We start from the raw sequence: 15,900 nt of genomic DNA, 5'->3' as shown, positions 1-15,900 counted from the left end.
ACTCTATCTCGATTGAGTTTCTTGATAGCGAGCAACTGAAAGCAACTTTAATCATTTTAATATAGAAGGGAATCTATAGAAAGATGCTGAGGAGTTTGAAAAATCTCTGAGTGGGCTGGAGAACCCAGCAGGGAGGCTCCACAATGTGGGAACCATGCCTGCTCAAAATGCAGAGTGGGCACAGGGAGGCTACCACTGACATTACCACTAGATACAGACATTGCTTCTTGTTCCATGAGGTCCTGATGCTGGACTCTACAAGTTACTGCCAACAACTACTTCTCCTCTTGCCTCTGGCAAACAGCTGCAGCTGGTGACTATGGCCATTCTCCACCATGGTTTTCCTTGGTCCACAATTTTCTTGATTCACGGTATTGAGTGAATACAACTGAATGTCTAAGCCTGAGTCATGGGCTTGGCCCTGCTCACAGAAGCTATACATACATGTGATCATTTCATATCTCTGTATTTTGAAGTTAGTGTCTCACTAGGTAGCCCAGGTTAGCCTTGGATTCATCATCCTCCTGCTTCATGTTCCCATGTGCTAGGGTTATAGGTATGTATAACTATAGCTGAGTTGTTAGTCTTTATGGACTTTGTAAAAAAAAAAACAATAACAACACCATATTAACAATGAAGAATGAAAAGGGGAATCTATACATAGGAGAGAAGGGAATAGATAGATAGATAGATAGATAGATAGATAGATAGATAGATAGATAGATGATAAATAGATAGATAGATAGATATAGACAGATAGGCAGGCAGGCAGACAGGCAGATAGATAGATAGATAGATAGATAGATAGATAGATAGATAGATAGATAGATAGATAGATAGATAGATAGAGCATTTTAGAGAAGGGATTGTCTTAGGACCTGAACTGCTCATCAATTCCTAATCCTAATCCAGACCCTGCTAGGCTGAAAATGAGCCCTGAATCCTCAACTCAGCTAACAAGAACTCAGTATCATTCCTGGAGCTGCGTAGTCTTCTAACATATGTGTAGTTCACACTTAATCTTCTCAGAAGCCTGGTTGGTTCTTTTCTTTGAAAGGCACATCCTATGAAGGAGTTAGAACTTACTGTTGGGACGTCAGGTGAAATTCTCATTGAGTGAAAACTTACCCATAGTCCTTGGTTTGGGAGATTAAGCAGCAACTGAAGTCATTGGCTTGAAGTCAGGGTCACACCACACAGATGACAATGTACCTTCTATACAGAGATAGTGTGTACCTTCCGAGGCCAGAATTACATTCAGTACAAGATGACCCCATTATGAGAGGGAAACTTGAGGGACTGAAGGATTCCAAAGCTCCATGTTATACTGGCACGGTGGTGCATGTTCACTGGGGGCAATCATTGGCAAGATGACCAAACTATTTAAAACCAACTTCCTTGCCTTTCTGTTTCTGTACATCCACTGGACAATCTATGGGGCAGATGAAACCACTTTTTTCCATCGCATTAATCCTTTTATTATCAGAAGAAAATGGGGATGTGCCAAGCTTGAAATGGTATCATCTCACCTCACAATTTCAGCCCGCTACTGCTGAGTAAATAAAACTTCCGGTCTCTGTGGGACTCTAGCAAGGCTCCACCTTCCATTGCTCTTTCCCCTAACAACTCTAGCTTTACCTCCACCTGCCTGGAAACAACCAAAGTTTGTATCTTCCTGTAGTTTGTTTCGTATCCTTCAGCTCTAGAGTAAGAGGCTCAGAACCCCCAGCTTGCTCTAACCAGGAAAGAATTTCCATTCTTTCTACGTTAGAGAGGTGACTACCCAGCACTAGCACCCCGTTTCCTTCTCTCCATGAACTCTAGTCCCTATAGTTCACTTCTCTGCCTCTTGCTCTACAGCTTTTGTCCCTTCTCTCTTTCCTCCACTCGGAACAGTACTCAGCACACAGTAGGCTTTTGAAGAATATTTGTCAAACAAATGAGTGAAATGGGTTTATATGACTCTCCAGGAGCCTTTAAATAGACCCTTGCCCATGCCAAGAGCTGATGAAAAGCACATGCCCCACCAGTTCCTATTACATAACCATCAGTCAATCCCCCGTAGCCTGTGCCATGCTCATCTACGCAGCACAAGGGGAACTGTACACCCTGGACTCACTGACAAATAGCAGCCCCAGGCTCGCTACCCTGCCTTGCATGAAATATAAAATGGTGTGACTCATATAGCTATGATCACACACTTGTTTCTCCCCAAACCGGCAAATGCCAACTTCTGAAGTTAATCCTATCTTTCAGGGAGAGCAACTCAGAGATCTATTTCCAAATTGCAGCTACATGCAAGGAAAATTGTTGCATAATAATACAATGCTGCCACATTCTGCAGCTAGTTCTTTACATGCTTCCTGGATGTGGCGTCCAGGAGAAAAGTGCTGGCATCCTCTCGTCAGAGGTACCTTTTCTCAGAGACGCAGTGTCCTCATGTTTGAGGTCCCAAAGAATCATGGATGACACAGTCCATCAAGATTTTTCTATCACCATATACAGCTGCCCAAACTTTGCCAGGGCAGTGGGCGATGCTGCCTGGCAGAACACATGCCCAAGTTAGTACTGGAGAATTCCTCCCCCACCACAGATTCTAATTTTAAAAGCAGTTGAAGAAAGAGGCAGGAAGGGAGGAGCTGAGGGAGCCGAGGAGATAGAAAGAACAGCCATGCTCACTTACCGGTAAATGATGCCTTTGCTTTGCAAGAAGAACAGACCAATGGCAATCTCTGCAGCATAAAATCTGAAATTTAAAAAAAAAAATGGTGATGGAGAAAGTCAAGGACACCATATGCTTGGCAACTCTAAGAAGTCAATATAATATTGAACAAAGCACAGGGCATGAAAAGCCCACTATGGATGGTCAGCTCGACGTCTCAGAAAATGCTGAGCACATGGGTGGGTGGAGGATGGTTCAGAGTGACACATGGGGGTGGCTGAAGGGTCAGCAACTGCATAATGGGGAGAGGGTGGGCTGGTGGAGAAGGATTGTTTCAATCGACTACAAGTTAAAAGACATTGGTGACAGCATCTGGCAGCTGTTGGAAGCTTAGCGTGCACTTGGCATCGTTCTCGGGGTTATCTGTTCTAATTCAACCTAGAATCCGATGACATGGGTCCTACCAGTACCCCTCTGATATTCAAATGGGGAAACTGAGGCTTAGAAGTCCGTGAAGAGCCTGGAGAAGACATAAGCAAATGAGAGCAAACAGCTGGCGTCCCAAGTGTAACTTCTTAGTGAAGGTCACCAGGAAGGGAAGAGGAGTCTATTGTTTGTTCTTGTGGCTCTAGGGGTACATGTTCTGTAGAGGGGTCCAGAACCCAGAGGATGGCGTATCTAGGCACATCCTCAGTCCTTGTTTTGTTATTTCTTGAGGTCTAACCTCACTCTGCCGCTCAACTGGCCTGTAACTCTGTAACTTGTCAAGTAGCACAGGCTTGCTTCAAACTGGAAATCTCCCTGCCTTAGCCTCCCAACAGCTGACCACTATGCCTGGCTCGTGAAAGAGATCTTAGTAACACTAAAAAAAAGAAGCCAGTTATATCACAAGGGTTGGCTGGACCTCAGGAAGCTGTGTAAGTCCTAATACTACGTGTCATGTAGTGATGATTTAAACCTCGGTCAACTAGATGTCGGAGAGAAAAGGAGAAGCAGTCCCATGACACCGTCACAACGCTTGATTGGAAGCACGGGGCTAAACAGAATAGTGTTCCTGACTTAGCAGGTGGGGAGAGAGGAAGCAGGCTGAAAGGAACTGCAGCCCACAGCCCTCCCGGAACTGCAGGGTGAGGCCCTCGATGGGCGCTGGGGACTCTCTGAAGAAGCAACAAGATCTAAGCAAATACTTGGGCAGGGGAATTGACGTTCATTCCTGTGGCTTTTTCTGTTCCTGCTCACCCACGGGGTTCTAAGCAAAGAAAAAGCTTGGTGAGATTTTTATTTTATACATTATCTCTTACTGGCTTCTGCATCAGTAGGAACAAAATGGAGAACCCACAGACCACGGCTGCTAATCACCTTGATCCTTTATCTCCCCCAGAGTCGGAGGGAAAGAGGTGTAGGAAACAGATGAACAAACACAGGTGGACCTCACCCACACAGATCCTCCACTAGTGCCAGAACCTTGACGTTTCCCACCCTCTGGGTCTCGGTTCACTCGTTCATAAAGCTTGGGTGAAACTATCTCCCTCCTCATGCTGCTCAGGATGAAATGAGACTGTGTTTGCTCAGTACTTAGGGTCTGGTACAAAGAAAGCTCTCAATAAATATTAGCAAACGAACAACAAAAAAAACTCTGCAAAGACATTCTCCGAGGAAGATAGAAGACCTTTCTCAGGATTGAGGGGCAAAAAAAATTAGAGATTATGAAACAGCCATTGATTTAGAGCTATGAGTTCTTAGCTGGCCTTCAAGAACATAAAGAAACATCCCCAGACAAGCAGAATACGGTCCTCTTTGGCCAAATATTCCTCACAGAGGAAGCTTTAGATGTTGAAAAATCCCTCACTGGTTAACACTTCAAAGGAACTGACACCCATTTATCCCAAGGAAAGGGCACAGAGGGAGGTCTGTCTTACACAGCGTGGGGCTCCTTGAACCGGCCAACTTGTTGGATGTGGTACATGAGGTCGCCCCCGTTCACATACTCCATCACGAAGTACAGACGGTCCTGAGGAAAGAGGGCAGACAGCAATATCAGTACCCCATAGTTTCTCAGGCTCCAAACAGGGAGCAGGCAGTAGCTGGGATTTATGATTAAAACTACCAGGATTCTTGATGTGTTCTTTCATGCAGGACCCAGCGTTCCCTTAAAGGTAACCTCGGTGCCACTGTAAGTGTGCAGGCTAGCACAAGTGGAATGAAATCACTTTTAATTAATAACTACAAATTGAAATTCATTTGTGCTGGAAAATATAATTAACACATGGATCTTACTACTTAATTGATATTATTGTTTAGAACAAGGTTTGCTGGAACAAAAAGTAGAAAATACTGGGTGGATAATTTTATAGTACTAGGTATCTGTGGGAGCCAGACTTCACATTGGCTCTCCAATGATTTCACCTCCTAATATGCATGCCCTCCTCCTGTACTAGCTCCCCCTCAATGACTGGGCTAATTTGTGTGACCAACAGCATGCATGACTTTGGGATGAGGTCACAAAAGTCCTTACAGCTTCCACTCTGCACTTTCTTCGATTATCTTCTACGGCAGCCGTGATGTGTAGACACTCAACCAGGCCCACAGAAGAGGCCTATTGGCAACCTAAAGCTTCTTATTCACAGACAGCACTGACTCCCTAGTCATGTGAATGAATCACCCTGGAAAAGACTATTTCTCCTCAGTCAAGCCTTCAGGGGACTGCAGTTCCCACTGGCCACTTGATGTAACTTCATTTGGGACCGGATATTAGACTTTTAGGGAGGTGTGCTAGCCTAAATCCCTCACAGGAATTGTGAAGCGGTAAGTGTTTACTGGTGCTTTAAGCCACAGAGTTTTGAAATACTAAGTGACAGACATCTAACCTGGTGGCTAGCAAAATCCACCAACTAGCAAAGTTTGAAAAATAATAGCCTAGGAAGACATCACTGTGGTTGGGCCTGGAATGTCTCCCCAGATGTTCATGTGTTGAAGGCTTGAGCCCTATTTGTGGCAGTTACTTTTCTTGATACTATAACCAAAAACCTGAGACTGCAACCTAAGGGGAAGACGGGTCTATTTTGGCTCATGGCTTCTCTCTATGGCCACCTGTCTCCATGTTTTTAGATTAGATCCATATGAAGCAGAGCATCACGGTGGCCAAAACATGTGGCAGACCCACACAGCTGAGGGCAGACAGGAACTAGTCAGAAGAAATATAGGAAGGAGTCAGGACAAACAATAGTCCCCAGGAACATCCTTGAGTCTCCTCCTTATCCTACTGGTTTCACCTCTTACTTCACCATCTCCCAGTTAAACACCATCATACTGTGGATGGATTAATCCACTGCCTAGGCAAGAGCTCTTAGGACCCAATTACTTCCCACAAGTCTATCCACTGGCGGCCAAATCCTCCATCTATAAGTCTATGAGAACACATCATATTCAACCCAAAATATCAGAGCAGCAGAGTCCAGAGGTGGGGCCTTGGGGAATTGGTTGGATCATGAGTCTTTGGGCTTCATTAAAGGGATAATTTGCTCATAGTCATAGCTTAGTAAGCCATTGGGAGGCAGTGAAAACTTAAGGAGATGGCACCTAGCTGAAGGACATGGGTCACTGGGACATGCCCTTGAAGGGCATCTTTTGTCTCTGGCTGCTTCCCTAACCCTCCTTCCATCCTATGCTCCACTACAGCACTCCACCATCATGCTCTGCCTCATCGATGGGAGTAATGGTGGGAGGGTCCAAGTGACCACAGACGGAAACCTGTGAAACAATGACCCCAAACTGACCTTTTTCCCTTACATTGTTTTCCTCAGACATTTTGTTACAGAAAATATTGATGTGTGCACAGGCGTATTTCAGGCATTTTCATGGCAAATCCAGCAGATTGCCCTAAATCCCTCAAGACTGAAGTTTAAAAGCAAAGGGCACGCAATCGTGACCTTCCCATCAGGAGAAATGACATCCTAAAGAGACACCTGTGCCTTTCCTTTTAGCCGTCAGACTGTGGAGACAATGAATCCCAAAGTATTAAAATTTCCCCAGAAATCCCATACTGGGAGAAGGAAAGAGATGAAGACTGGTGCCCAGTCGGAGGAGGAACCTGCCTCTCGGGAAGAGACTACACACAGCCTGTCAACCCGTCAGACCACCCTGCAGGACAGACCAGAGCCAAGACAGAGATGGGTCAGTGCAGGGCAGGACCACGCCTTGAGCCTGACAGCTTAGTTATTCATATATCTCGCCCTCTATCTAAATCTAAGTCATGTCAATAACCCCCAAGACAGACTCCCTCTTTCCAATGTGGCCATAATGGATAATCCAATCTCCCTTCTCTGCTTTTTATAAGCAACAACGAGAACCTAAAACAAGGACATAATATGCAGAAATGAAACTGGAACCCGTGGAAAAAGCCGTATCTCCACTTAGGGGATTTTCTATATGTCTCTCAAGGCATGCTGTGAACTCTTGCAGGTCAGGGCTGTGTAAGCCTGTTCCTGGTACCATGAATAACACACAGTAGGTACCCAGAGAATAAAAGAGCACATGCTTAGAAGCCAAAGAGACTATTTAGAAACCCGGCTCTGACTCTAGATATCAGGGGATCTCAAGTGTTAACATTTGGGTTCCCTCGTTTGAACAGTGGAGGGGATCAGACCCTGGTGCTGTTGGTGAGGCTGATGAGGCAGAAGGTACCATGGTCCTTGGGAAATGCCCGCCTGAGATTGGACATCCCTCCTTCTGTCAAAGGGTGTTTGCTAAACGAATGAACGGCAGCCTCTCTTCTTCGTTCTGCTTGGGGTAGATCGTTCCTTTACTCTGCCTTCTTTTGGCTTGCAGGGCCTGCACTATTTGCAGGAAACTAAAATCCCCCTCATGTTCTCAGGCTAAAAAAACCGTTTCCTCTAAATTAACCCACCCAATCTAAGTCAAGTCTGCTTGTTATAGTCTTCCGTGAACCTCTGTGGCTGTCCCCTCTGATCACATCACAGTTTGTCTTTATATACTTAACTTGATGATAGTCTAGTCCATCGGTTTATTCGTTTATCCATTAAGTAAAGAAATATTTGTAGAGCCCTGCTAGGTACCAGATTACAGGTGCCGGAGAGAAAAGCCATGAACTAAACCAACAAAATTCCCTAGCCTCTGTGTTTCAACTTAGCAGAGTGATGCTGCTAAAGATGACGTTAGAGGTAACAAGCAGAGTGCCTAAAGGCTGGGAGTGCGACATAAAAAGCAACGCAGGTAAAAGAGACTGGGATGTCAGCAGATGAGATGGGGGAAAGACTTCCAACTGCAATCAAGTGCTCAGGACAAACCTCACTGAGATGTTTGAGCAAAGCCACCCAGAGCAGGGATGTATCTGGTGGAGGCCACGGGCAGAGAGTCCACCCAATATGCCTTGGGATCCACCAGGAACCAGTGAAAGCTGAGAACAGAAAAGAAGGGAGACAGGGTGGAAGAGGGGACCAGAGATGGGCTGATTCAGGTTGTGTAGGGGTATCTGCATGTGGGAAAATGTAAAGATTTGGGCCTTCATTTTGTGAGTCACTGTCTACGATGTATAGTACCGCATCCCTGCTATCTCTGGCCAAAGCAATCCACTGATGTAAATTAATGACTGAATGGATGAAGGACACTGGAGTTCGTGGGCACCTGAACACCATCATGAGTTGGAAGGTTGGAAAAGATGTGCCGGTCCAGCAGCTTCTCTGGGCATAGGCCTCAGAAGATCACTCTATGGCCCTGGGCCTCTATCCCCTGTGTTTGATGAAGACAATATAACCCCCATCTCCAACAGAGTGGCTCCAATGAGATACACAGAGCTGTACACTGTGACTCTGACAAGGACGGGGAGGGGAGGGGTCACCTGGCTTCTCAAGCCAGACCAGTGCTTACTTTAACTGGTCACCAAGTCAATTAGGTGGGGGTATAGTTGTTTTGTTTTTTTTTTCTAAAGAGAAAAATGAAGCAAGAATTAGAATGGAATGAACTTAAGAACGGAGCAGAAAGGGTCAGAGTCCCGGGGACAGAGCACTGAGTATGTTTTTGTGAAATGTGAGTTGGTTTGTTTAATGTGCTGGTCAAGCTGAGGTTTGATGTAAAAGTTGGTCTTACATGAAAAGTTACAAAGCTGCTGGGAGGGCTAGAAAGCTGAGAGAACAGGTGTAAGGGGGGAGCTGCAGGGCAAAGGTCCCAGCTCCAAAATGAATGTGAGACTGGGATGTCATTCTGGTACTTACTAGCTGTACAATGCCATGCAATTATTAAACTCCCTGATCTCCAGATTTCTCTTCACTTACACAGTGGGTATTTGCACCAGCTCATAGGGCACTAAATAAGATGGCGTATACAGACTGCCTAAGATGTTGGCCATAGAAAAAGTATTTAATCCAGCATTCAAAGAAAAAAAAAACATTCCTTACAATGCATAGGCTTTCATGTTGCTCTATATAACCAGTGCTATACATTTGCCAAGTGTGTATTTAAAGTTATTATATAGATAATAATGACACAAAACCATTTCATCAAGCCAATGATGTGTACCTGAGTTAAAGGCTTTATGTATCTTACCTCTTTTATGTATCTACATGACCCAACATGGCAAGCATTAGATCATTCTCTGTCTTAATACATGGAAGCTGATGTGGAGAAAGATGACTGGTCAGTAGTCATTCAGCTGGTAAGTGGCAGAGCCCATTTGAACCAAGATGGATGAGTTCTAGGGTCAATACTTGAAGCTTCTCACTATGCTGGCCCCAGTGAGTACAAGCAGCTTGAAAGGTTCAGAACTGGTTGTCACAGAGGAATGTACGATGCATCCTTCCTTGGAAGCCTCCAGCCCAGCAGGGGAGAAGGTTCACAGTGCTCTACCCTGGCATCCAGCTGGAGCTGGCAAGTTTACAGCAAGCAGAGCAAGTCAACCAATTGTATATATTTTTGAAATGTTTTTTTTTCCTCTCTCAGATCAATACTGTTTTCCCTTCTAACCACCTAATGAGAGGCAGAGAGGGAAATGGGAAGGTTGAACATGCAGTTTGCACAAAGGTCACACTGAAGATGGTGGCATGAAGCAGACAGTGCACCAGAGCCAAAGACACTCAGCCCCTGGTTCTTGGGGGGGGGGGGGGTGATAGAAAACAAGCCTAAAATAGCATCTGTCTTTGCCACACACTGAAGAGAACCAAAACACTTGCTTTTAAAAATTATTTTTAAAACTAGCAGATGGCATCGGCCACAGAGGGAGAAGTGAGGGAGAGATTTTACTTGCTTGATTTCTGGCTAGATTAATTCAACAACCCCCCCCCCCCAACTCAATAGTTGGAATCCCAGCACCGGATGGCTCCACTGAGGATAATGTTTTATGGTCTGTTTCCACTGCTCACTGTATGTGGGGGAACCTGACATCCACCATCTTTGAATCGTACCAGGCTAGCTTGGGCCCATCAGTGCCTCAGTTATTAAATGTTATGGCTGGCATCTTGCTGTCCCTTTGCCTCTGAACACTTAATGATGCCCACTTGGTGTCAGGTGGCACCCGACTGCCCAGCCTTGCTTCTGTGAGGAACCCAAAGTGCCCAGTGTGGAGGATTCACGAGACAACTTTCCAAATGGTAACATTTCTCAAAACAGGGTAGCAGATAATTTTAGGAAATCATAGGTGCATAGGCCTGTACTTTTTATAATTTGGGCTCTTGGAGTTTGAAAATATAATTAAACATAAAAAGCTTCTTATTTCATGGGTATTTTTTCTGAAGAGGAAGAATAAGGCACATGGAGTCACATATGATAGGGAGCCATGGGTGGGACCGGATCATGTCTGAAGATGATGGAGATGGGAATTTCAGCTATTCCTCTAAATGGGTAAGTTCTTCACCAAGTTTAACTCCTTTATTAAAATGTATTTAAATGTAAATGTAAAATTACTTTAAAATTAGTCTTAGAAATTCAGTTTATGAATTGTTGTTGTTGTTTGTTTGGGTTTTGCTTTTTTTTTTTTTTTTTTTTTCTGGGCATGGTGGTGCAAACCTATAATGAAGTACTTGGGAGGCTGAGACAGAAAGATTGTAAGACCATCTTGGGCTACATAGCAAGACTAAAATAAGTAAGAAAGTTGAAATACACTTTAAAAACGGAAACATAATTATTTAAATATGTTAAAACTTCATAAATGGAAAGTCATTGTCTTTGTGAAAATCATAAACTCATATCTGGACTCTGTTATTTACATCTTATGACCAATTTGACCTTGGTGCATAAGTATTTTAAAGAATTTATTTTTAAAAAATGAACACCATTTGTCCATACCACAAAATTCCTATCCTACAGTAGTCAGCTGGTGGCCATCTAGAGAGAACCTTGAATAGAGGCAAGTTTGAGAATTTCCTCTGTGCGTTGATTTTGTGTGAGTGTGTGTGAGTCATGGTATTAGTCATTACAGGGGCCCAGGTAAAGAGTAAGATACATACCTTATCTCTAGAGCATCCCAAAGCTTGGCTAATATATACATATAACTAACTCAAACTGTAATTAAAATAAATACAATAGAAGAAATGGCATTAAGAGACCCAAGTGAACCTTGGGACCTCAGCTAACTATAGGGCCTCTTCTGTAGCCCCCAACTCCCACCCAATTAGCTCCCCCGCACCGCCAGCTCCCCACTCTTCTTACAAAACCATGGCCTCAAAATTTTCTCGTTCTCACACCCGTGGTTTTTGATAAGACCCTTCCCCCCATATAGGAATCATAAAGTACTTTTTGAGGATTAGCACAAAGCCCAGCACGGCTCTCCCCCTCCTGTCACGGCTCACAGCCTTTCTCTGGGCTGATTCGTGTTGACTTGTATTTCCATCCTTTCCCTCTCTCCTGAGCTCCAGTCAGCTCCAGCTGGCTCCAGGACGTTTCTAAGTGGGTGTTCCACTGTCGTCTCCAATTAAAAGCCCAGAAAGGCAAACTCACCACCTTTCTCTTTGGACTAGCCGCTCTGCTTGGCCTTAAAGTGCCTCTTCAAAACTGATGCTGCTCTGACTCTTTCCTTTGGACTGTAAGCCGAAAGTAGCTTCCATGCATTCTCAATTCTCTTTCCTTTACTGCTTGTATTCCATCAGCAGATTAAAAAAAAATAAAATGAAATGTTGGCCTGTCACCATGTCGTGTACAATGGTTGCACAGGATTTTCCAAATTTGGAATGTGAGTACCGGGGATGGTCATTTAAAATGATGATTGTGTGTCATGTGCACAATCTATCTGAAGGCCTGCACACAGAGCCAGGGCATTCGAAGAGACAATCTTCCCAATATCACTGAAATAGAGTGTGGCCTGATGCCTGTGTGGTGGTGAGGGGGACTTCGGCCATTTTCTCTGTGATTACGGTATATATGTGTGAGATGCATGTGCCCATGTTTGTGTATGCAGAGTCTAGAGGATGACATTAGATGGCCTGTTTTATCACTCCGCCTTATTTCTTCGAGATAGGGTCCCACTGCCCTGCAGCTGGCAGCCAGCAAGCTCTGGTCATCCTCCTGTCTCCCCACACACATACACAGCACTAGGGTTACAGGTGCATGAGGCCATTCCCAGCTGTTTATATAGGAGTTGGGATCCAAATTCAGTTCCCTGTGTTTGTGGAACAAGCACTGTTATCCACTAGGCCATCTCCCCAGGTCCCTTGCCACTTTTAATGAGACCTTGGAGAGAACACCAACCATGTGGGAAGCTCTTGCGCCATGTTCTAAGATGAATTGTGGGAAGTTGTCTATGTAATGATTTTTAATGATTTTTTTCAAGGCTGGTCCATGAATTCAATGTGTCTGTAAGCTGCTCCCTTTATCACACACAGCCATCTGCTTCTCTCCAGAGAAGCCACGAAACACTGTGATTTTTGTGCTCTGGCTTTGGCATCAGCCAGTCCCGATTCACACCCTAGTTACACAGGATACTTGCTCTGAGACCTTAGGTTGGTTATTCATACTCTCTGTCTTCTGAAATGGAGTACAGTCATAGCAGCTTCTCCTCCATATGGGATGCTTCCATGTCCAACAATGTGTGCCAAGTCTGTGCATTCACAGACCTTCATTGAGGTGAATGTGTGGTCAAGGAGATGTGTCCACACTCTACTCTTGCTGTGGGATGTCTTTCTCTACACTATGAATATGTGTTGCTCAGATTGGTTGATAAATAAAGCTATATGGCCAATGGTGACACAGAATAAGGTTAGGTGGTACATTCGAACAGAAGAGAGAGGAAGAAAAAGGTCAAGGGAGATGCTGCAAGCTGCTGCCAGGAGAAGCAAGATGTGAAAGTACTGGTAAGCCACGAAGCCATGTATCAAGACACAGAATAATAGGAATGGGTTGAATTAAGTTATAAGAGCTATTTAATAATATGGTGATATTTTATTTGTGCTGAAATGTGATTTTATTTGTATGTTAATAAATAAAGTTTGCCTGGATATCAGAGGTCAAAGCAAACCATAAGCAGAGTCAGGTGGTGGTAGCACATGCCCTTATCTGATCACATGGCAGGCAGAGTCTAGGTATGGTCAAGGATACTGCCAAGCATGGTGACCCGAGCCTTTAATCCCAGTACCAACCATAGAGACCTGGAGGTCTATATAGACAGGCAATGATGAGGAAGTCATGTGGTTGGGTTTAGAGCCAATGAGAAGGCAGAACAGAAAGGCAATAAAAAGACAAGTCAGGCAGGAAGAAACTCTCTCTGAGGGAGAAGCGATGGTGGAGAGGTGGTAAGATAAGGTAGTCATGACTCTCTGATCTCTCTGGCTAGTTACTTCTATTTGGCTCTGTGTTTCTTATTTACAAAGACTGTTTAGAATTTCATCTATATAATAATGTGCCAGAGCCATAGGCCGTACAGTTTGTAATTAATATTAAGCCTTTCAGTGATTATTTTATAAGCGGCTGCGGGATGGCAGGGCAGGATGAGACCAGAGAAACTTCTGATTACAAACTCTCCTTTCTCCCCCTTTTCAGCTTGAGAGTCCCAGTACCAAACAAGAACTTGCTGCTCTTTTTGCTTTAGCTTCCTAATGTCCTTTCACAGACACAGAGGTTCTCAGGGCTAGGACCACCTTTCTTCCTCTGTGGACTTCATAGATCCTGAATTATCAAATGAATATGCCAATGCCACCACTGAGAAAGAGAGAACCCAACTACCTTTATCTCCACTTGCCCTACTACTTATACTCAGTTTCCATTTCTGGTGCCTTGCCAGCCCGCAAAGATCCTCTAATCATTAGAGCCCCGAATCCCTGATACCTGCCAAGTGCCCAGGAGCTCCTTGGGTACTAGCTTCCTCTCCTATGAGGCACTGAAGACTGTATCTGTGCCTGGATCTTCTTGGCCTCCTTTGGCATCTCCCACCTAACAAGAGCACCACTTAAGCCTTTCAAGTAGATACAACACTTTTTATAAGGCTCCTACTGAGTGAGTACCTAATGAGCACTTGGTTGGGCCATGAAAGAACACCTGATGTAAGCTGAACCAATCAGATTCTCTTCCCCATGATTATGAATTGGAAGGAAGCCACACTTGCCACAAGCAGTGAAAAACACAGAAATAACGAGAAAGCAGACAATCTGCCTTCAACTTGCAGATTCTGGGTCCTTCCAAGGTCAGGCACACCTGTGCCTTTGTTTCTCTCCCATAACATCTTACCTAGAGTTAGCAATTTGTGTTTGCTTGTGCATGAGGTAGGTGAGTGCGGGATAGAAGTGTTCTATTTCTTATAATCCAGTCATCTCTGACCAAGATCTTTGCCAGAACCTTCTTCAGCATTGTCCTAAGGTCCTACCACATCCTTGGACATTACTGCTAAACCAGATATGGCCTGAATCATCATTGCTCCTTGGATGCTCTTGGGAGTTCAAAGGGCATGTCACCAGAATACATTCTATAAGTGGAGACCATCCCCATCTCCATCTCTGCCCTCCTTTGTATTCTGGGTTGATGCTTCTCCCAGCATGCCTTGCAGCTGAGTTATTGCTGGGCCATGGCAGCAAATTTGGGGAGGAAGTAACTTCTGTCCTTCAATGACTCATGAAATCTAATTCTATTTAAAAAAAAAAGAGGTGCATATGTTCAATTGAAAAGAAAACAGTTAAAATAGATGTTTTGCTGAAGAAACTTAACTGCCTGTGCCCACTGGCAGTTGGGAAATTACATGAATGTGCCTGGCTGACAATTGTCCCTGAGAAAAACTGCAAAAACATTGCAGGAAATGAAATCATTTTGTACCTGTGTGGCAAGGGGCCCCAGCCCAGCTCTAACCGTGGAACCAGCTTCCATTCAGTGCCTGTCAGATTCAGTCAACTGTCTCTTTTAATCCCCATGTAATGGGCTCCCTTTATGAGATGATGAAACCCATATTCAGAGCTGTTAGTGCCTTTCTAGGAGTCCTGTGGCCGGTAATCACAGGTCCATATTCATCTCCCTGGGGAATGCGTGCTTTGCCCTGTGTGTTTCTCACGGGAGCTCGATTTGCCCGAGACTGGCTCATCTAATGAGCAATTCTCTAAAGCTTAACTCTCTCCCAAAAACTTCTGCATCTATTTTGCCATCTTGTGGCAATTTTAAAAAAAATTTAAGAGGCTAAGGAGATGGCTCACAGGTTCTTACCTATAAGTGCCCTTGCATTTGCTGTGTTGACACGAGGACCCGAGTTCTAATCCCCTGCACCCATGTGAAAACTCGGGTGTGGCAGCATGCACCTGCAACCCCAACTCTGTGAGGGGTCGATGTATTGCAATCACTGGATCATGCTGAACTTGTCTCGGGGTAATAAGGGACAGAGCAGACCACATGTCGAACTCCTCTAGACTGTGTGTGTGGGTATGCATGCCTGTATACACATGTGTGAATATAACACACACCCACGTCAAATTTCAATTCCTTTTTTATAGACACTTCTGAAATACTGGGAACCCAAGGAGAAAACAGTTGCCTACAAACCCTTCCCTGAATCTAATCAATATTTTGATATGGCCATGCCTACTTCTGATTATTTTCCATGTGCATATTTAGGCTGAACACATTTAGAATACATCAAATGAAATTTAATATTCTATATTTTCCACTTGTGGAAAATGCCATGCCTATTTTTGAAAGGTTTGAAAATACAGCGTAAGGGTACTTCTGACAGAGTTTTGCTTTTCTAAACAACTTTTAAAATAGTGAGCTTTGTGTCATTTCAAGAATGGCAAAAAAAAAACTATCCTGGGTATTAGTGGATG

At 44.3% G+C, this 15,900-nt stretch overlaps 1 protein-coding gene across 2 annotated transcripts in view; it reads right to left on the bottom strand.

Moving 5' to 3' along the window:
• Prkcb (protein kinase C beta) overlaps positions 1-15,900 on the bottom strand; it is a 336,312-nt gene that overhangs the window by 44,366 nt on the left and 276,046 nt on the right. For both annotated transcript variants that reach the window (XM_006980349.4, XM_006980350.4), the window contains exons 11-12: positions 4,582-4,673; positions 2,684-2,746 (exon numbers count right to left, since the gene is read on the bottom strand). In XM_006980349.4, coding sequence (XP_006980411.1) covers positions 2,684-2,746; positions 4,582-4,673 — 155 coding nt within the window. The remainder of the gene's footprint in view (positions 1-2,683; positions 2,747-4,581; positions 4,674-15,900) is intronic.

Source organism: Peromyscus maniculatus, chromosome 1 (assembly GCF_049852395.1).
Source record: "Peromyscus maniculatus bairdii isolate BWxNUB_F1_BW_parent chromosome 1, HU_Pman_BW_mat_3.1, whole genome shotgun sequence".
Lineage (NCBI taxonomy): Eukaryota > Metazoa > Chordata > Mammalia > Rodentia > Cricetidae > Peromyscus > Peromyscus maniculatus.
This window is presented reverse-complemented; position numbering and strand designations above follow the sequence as displayed.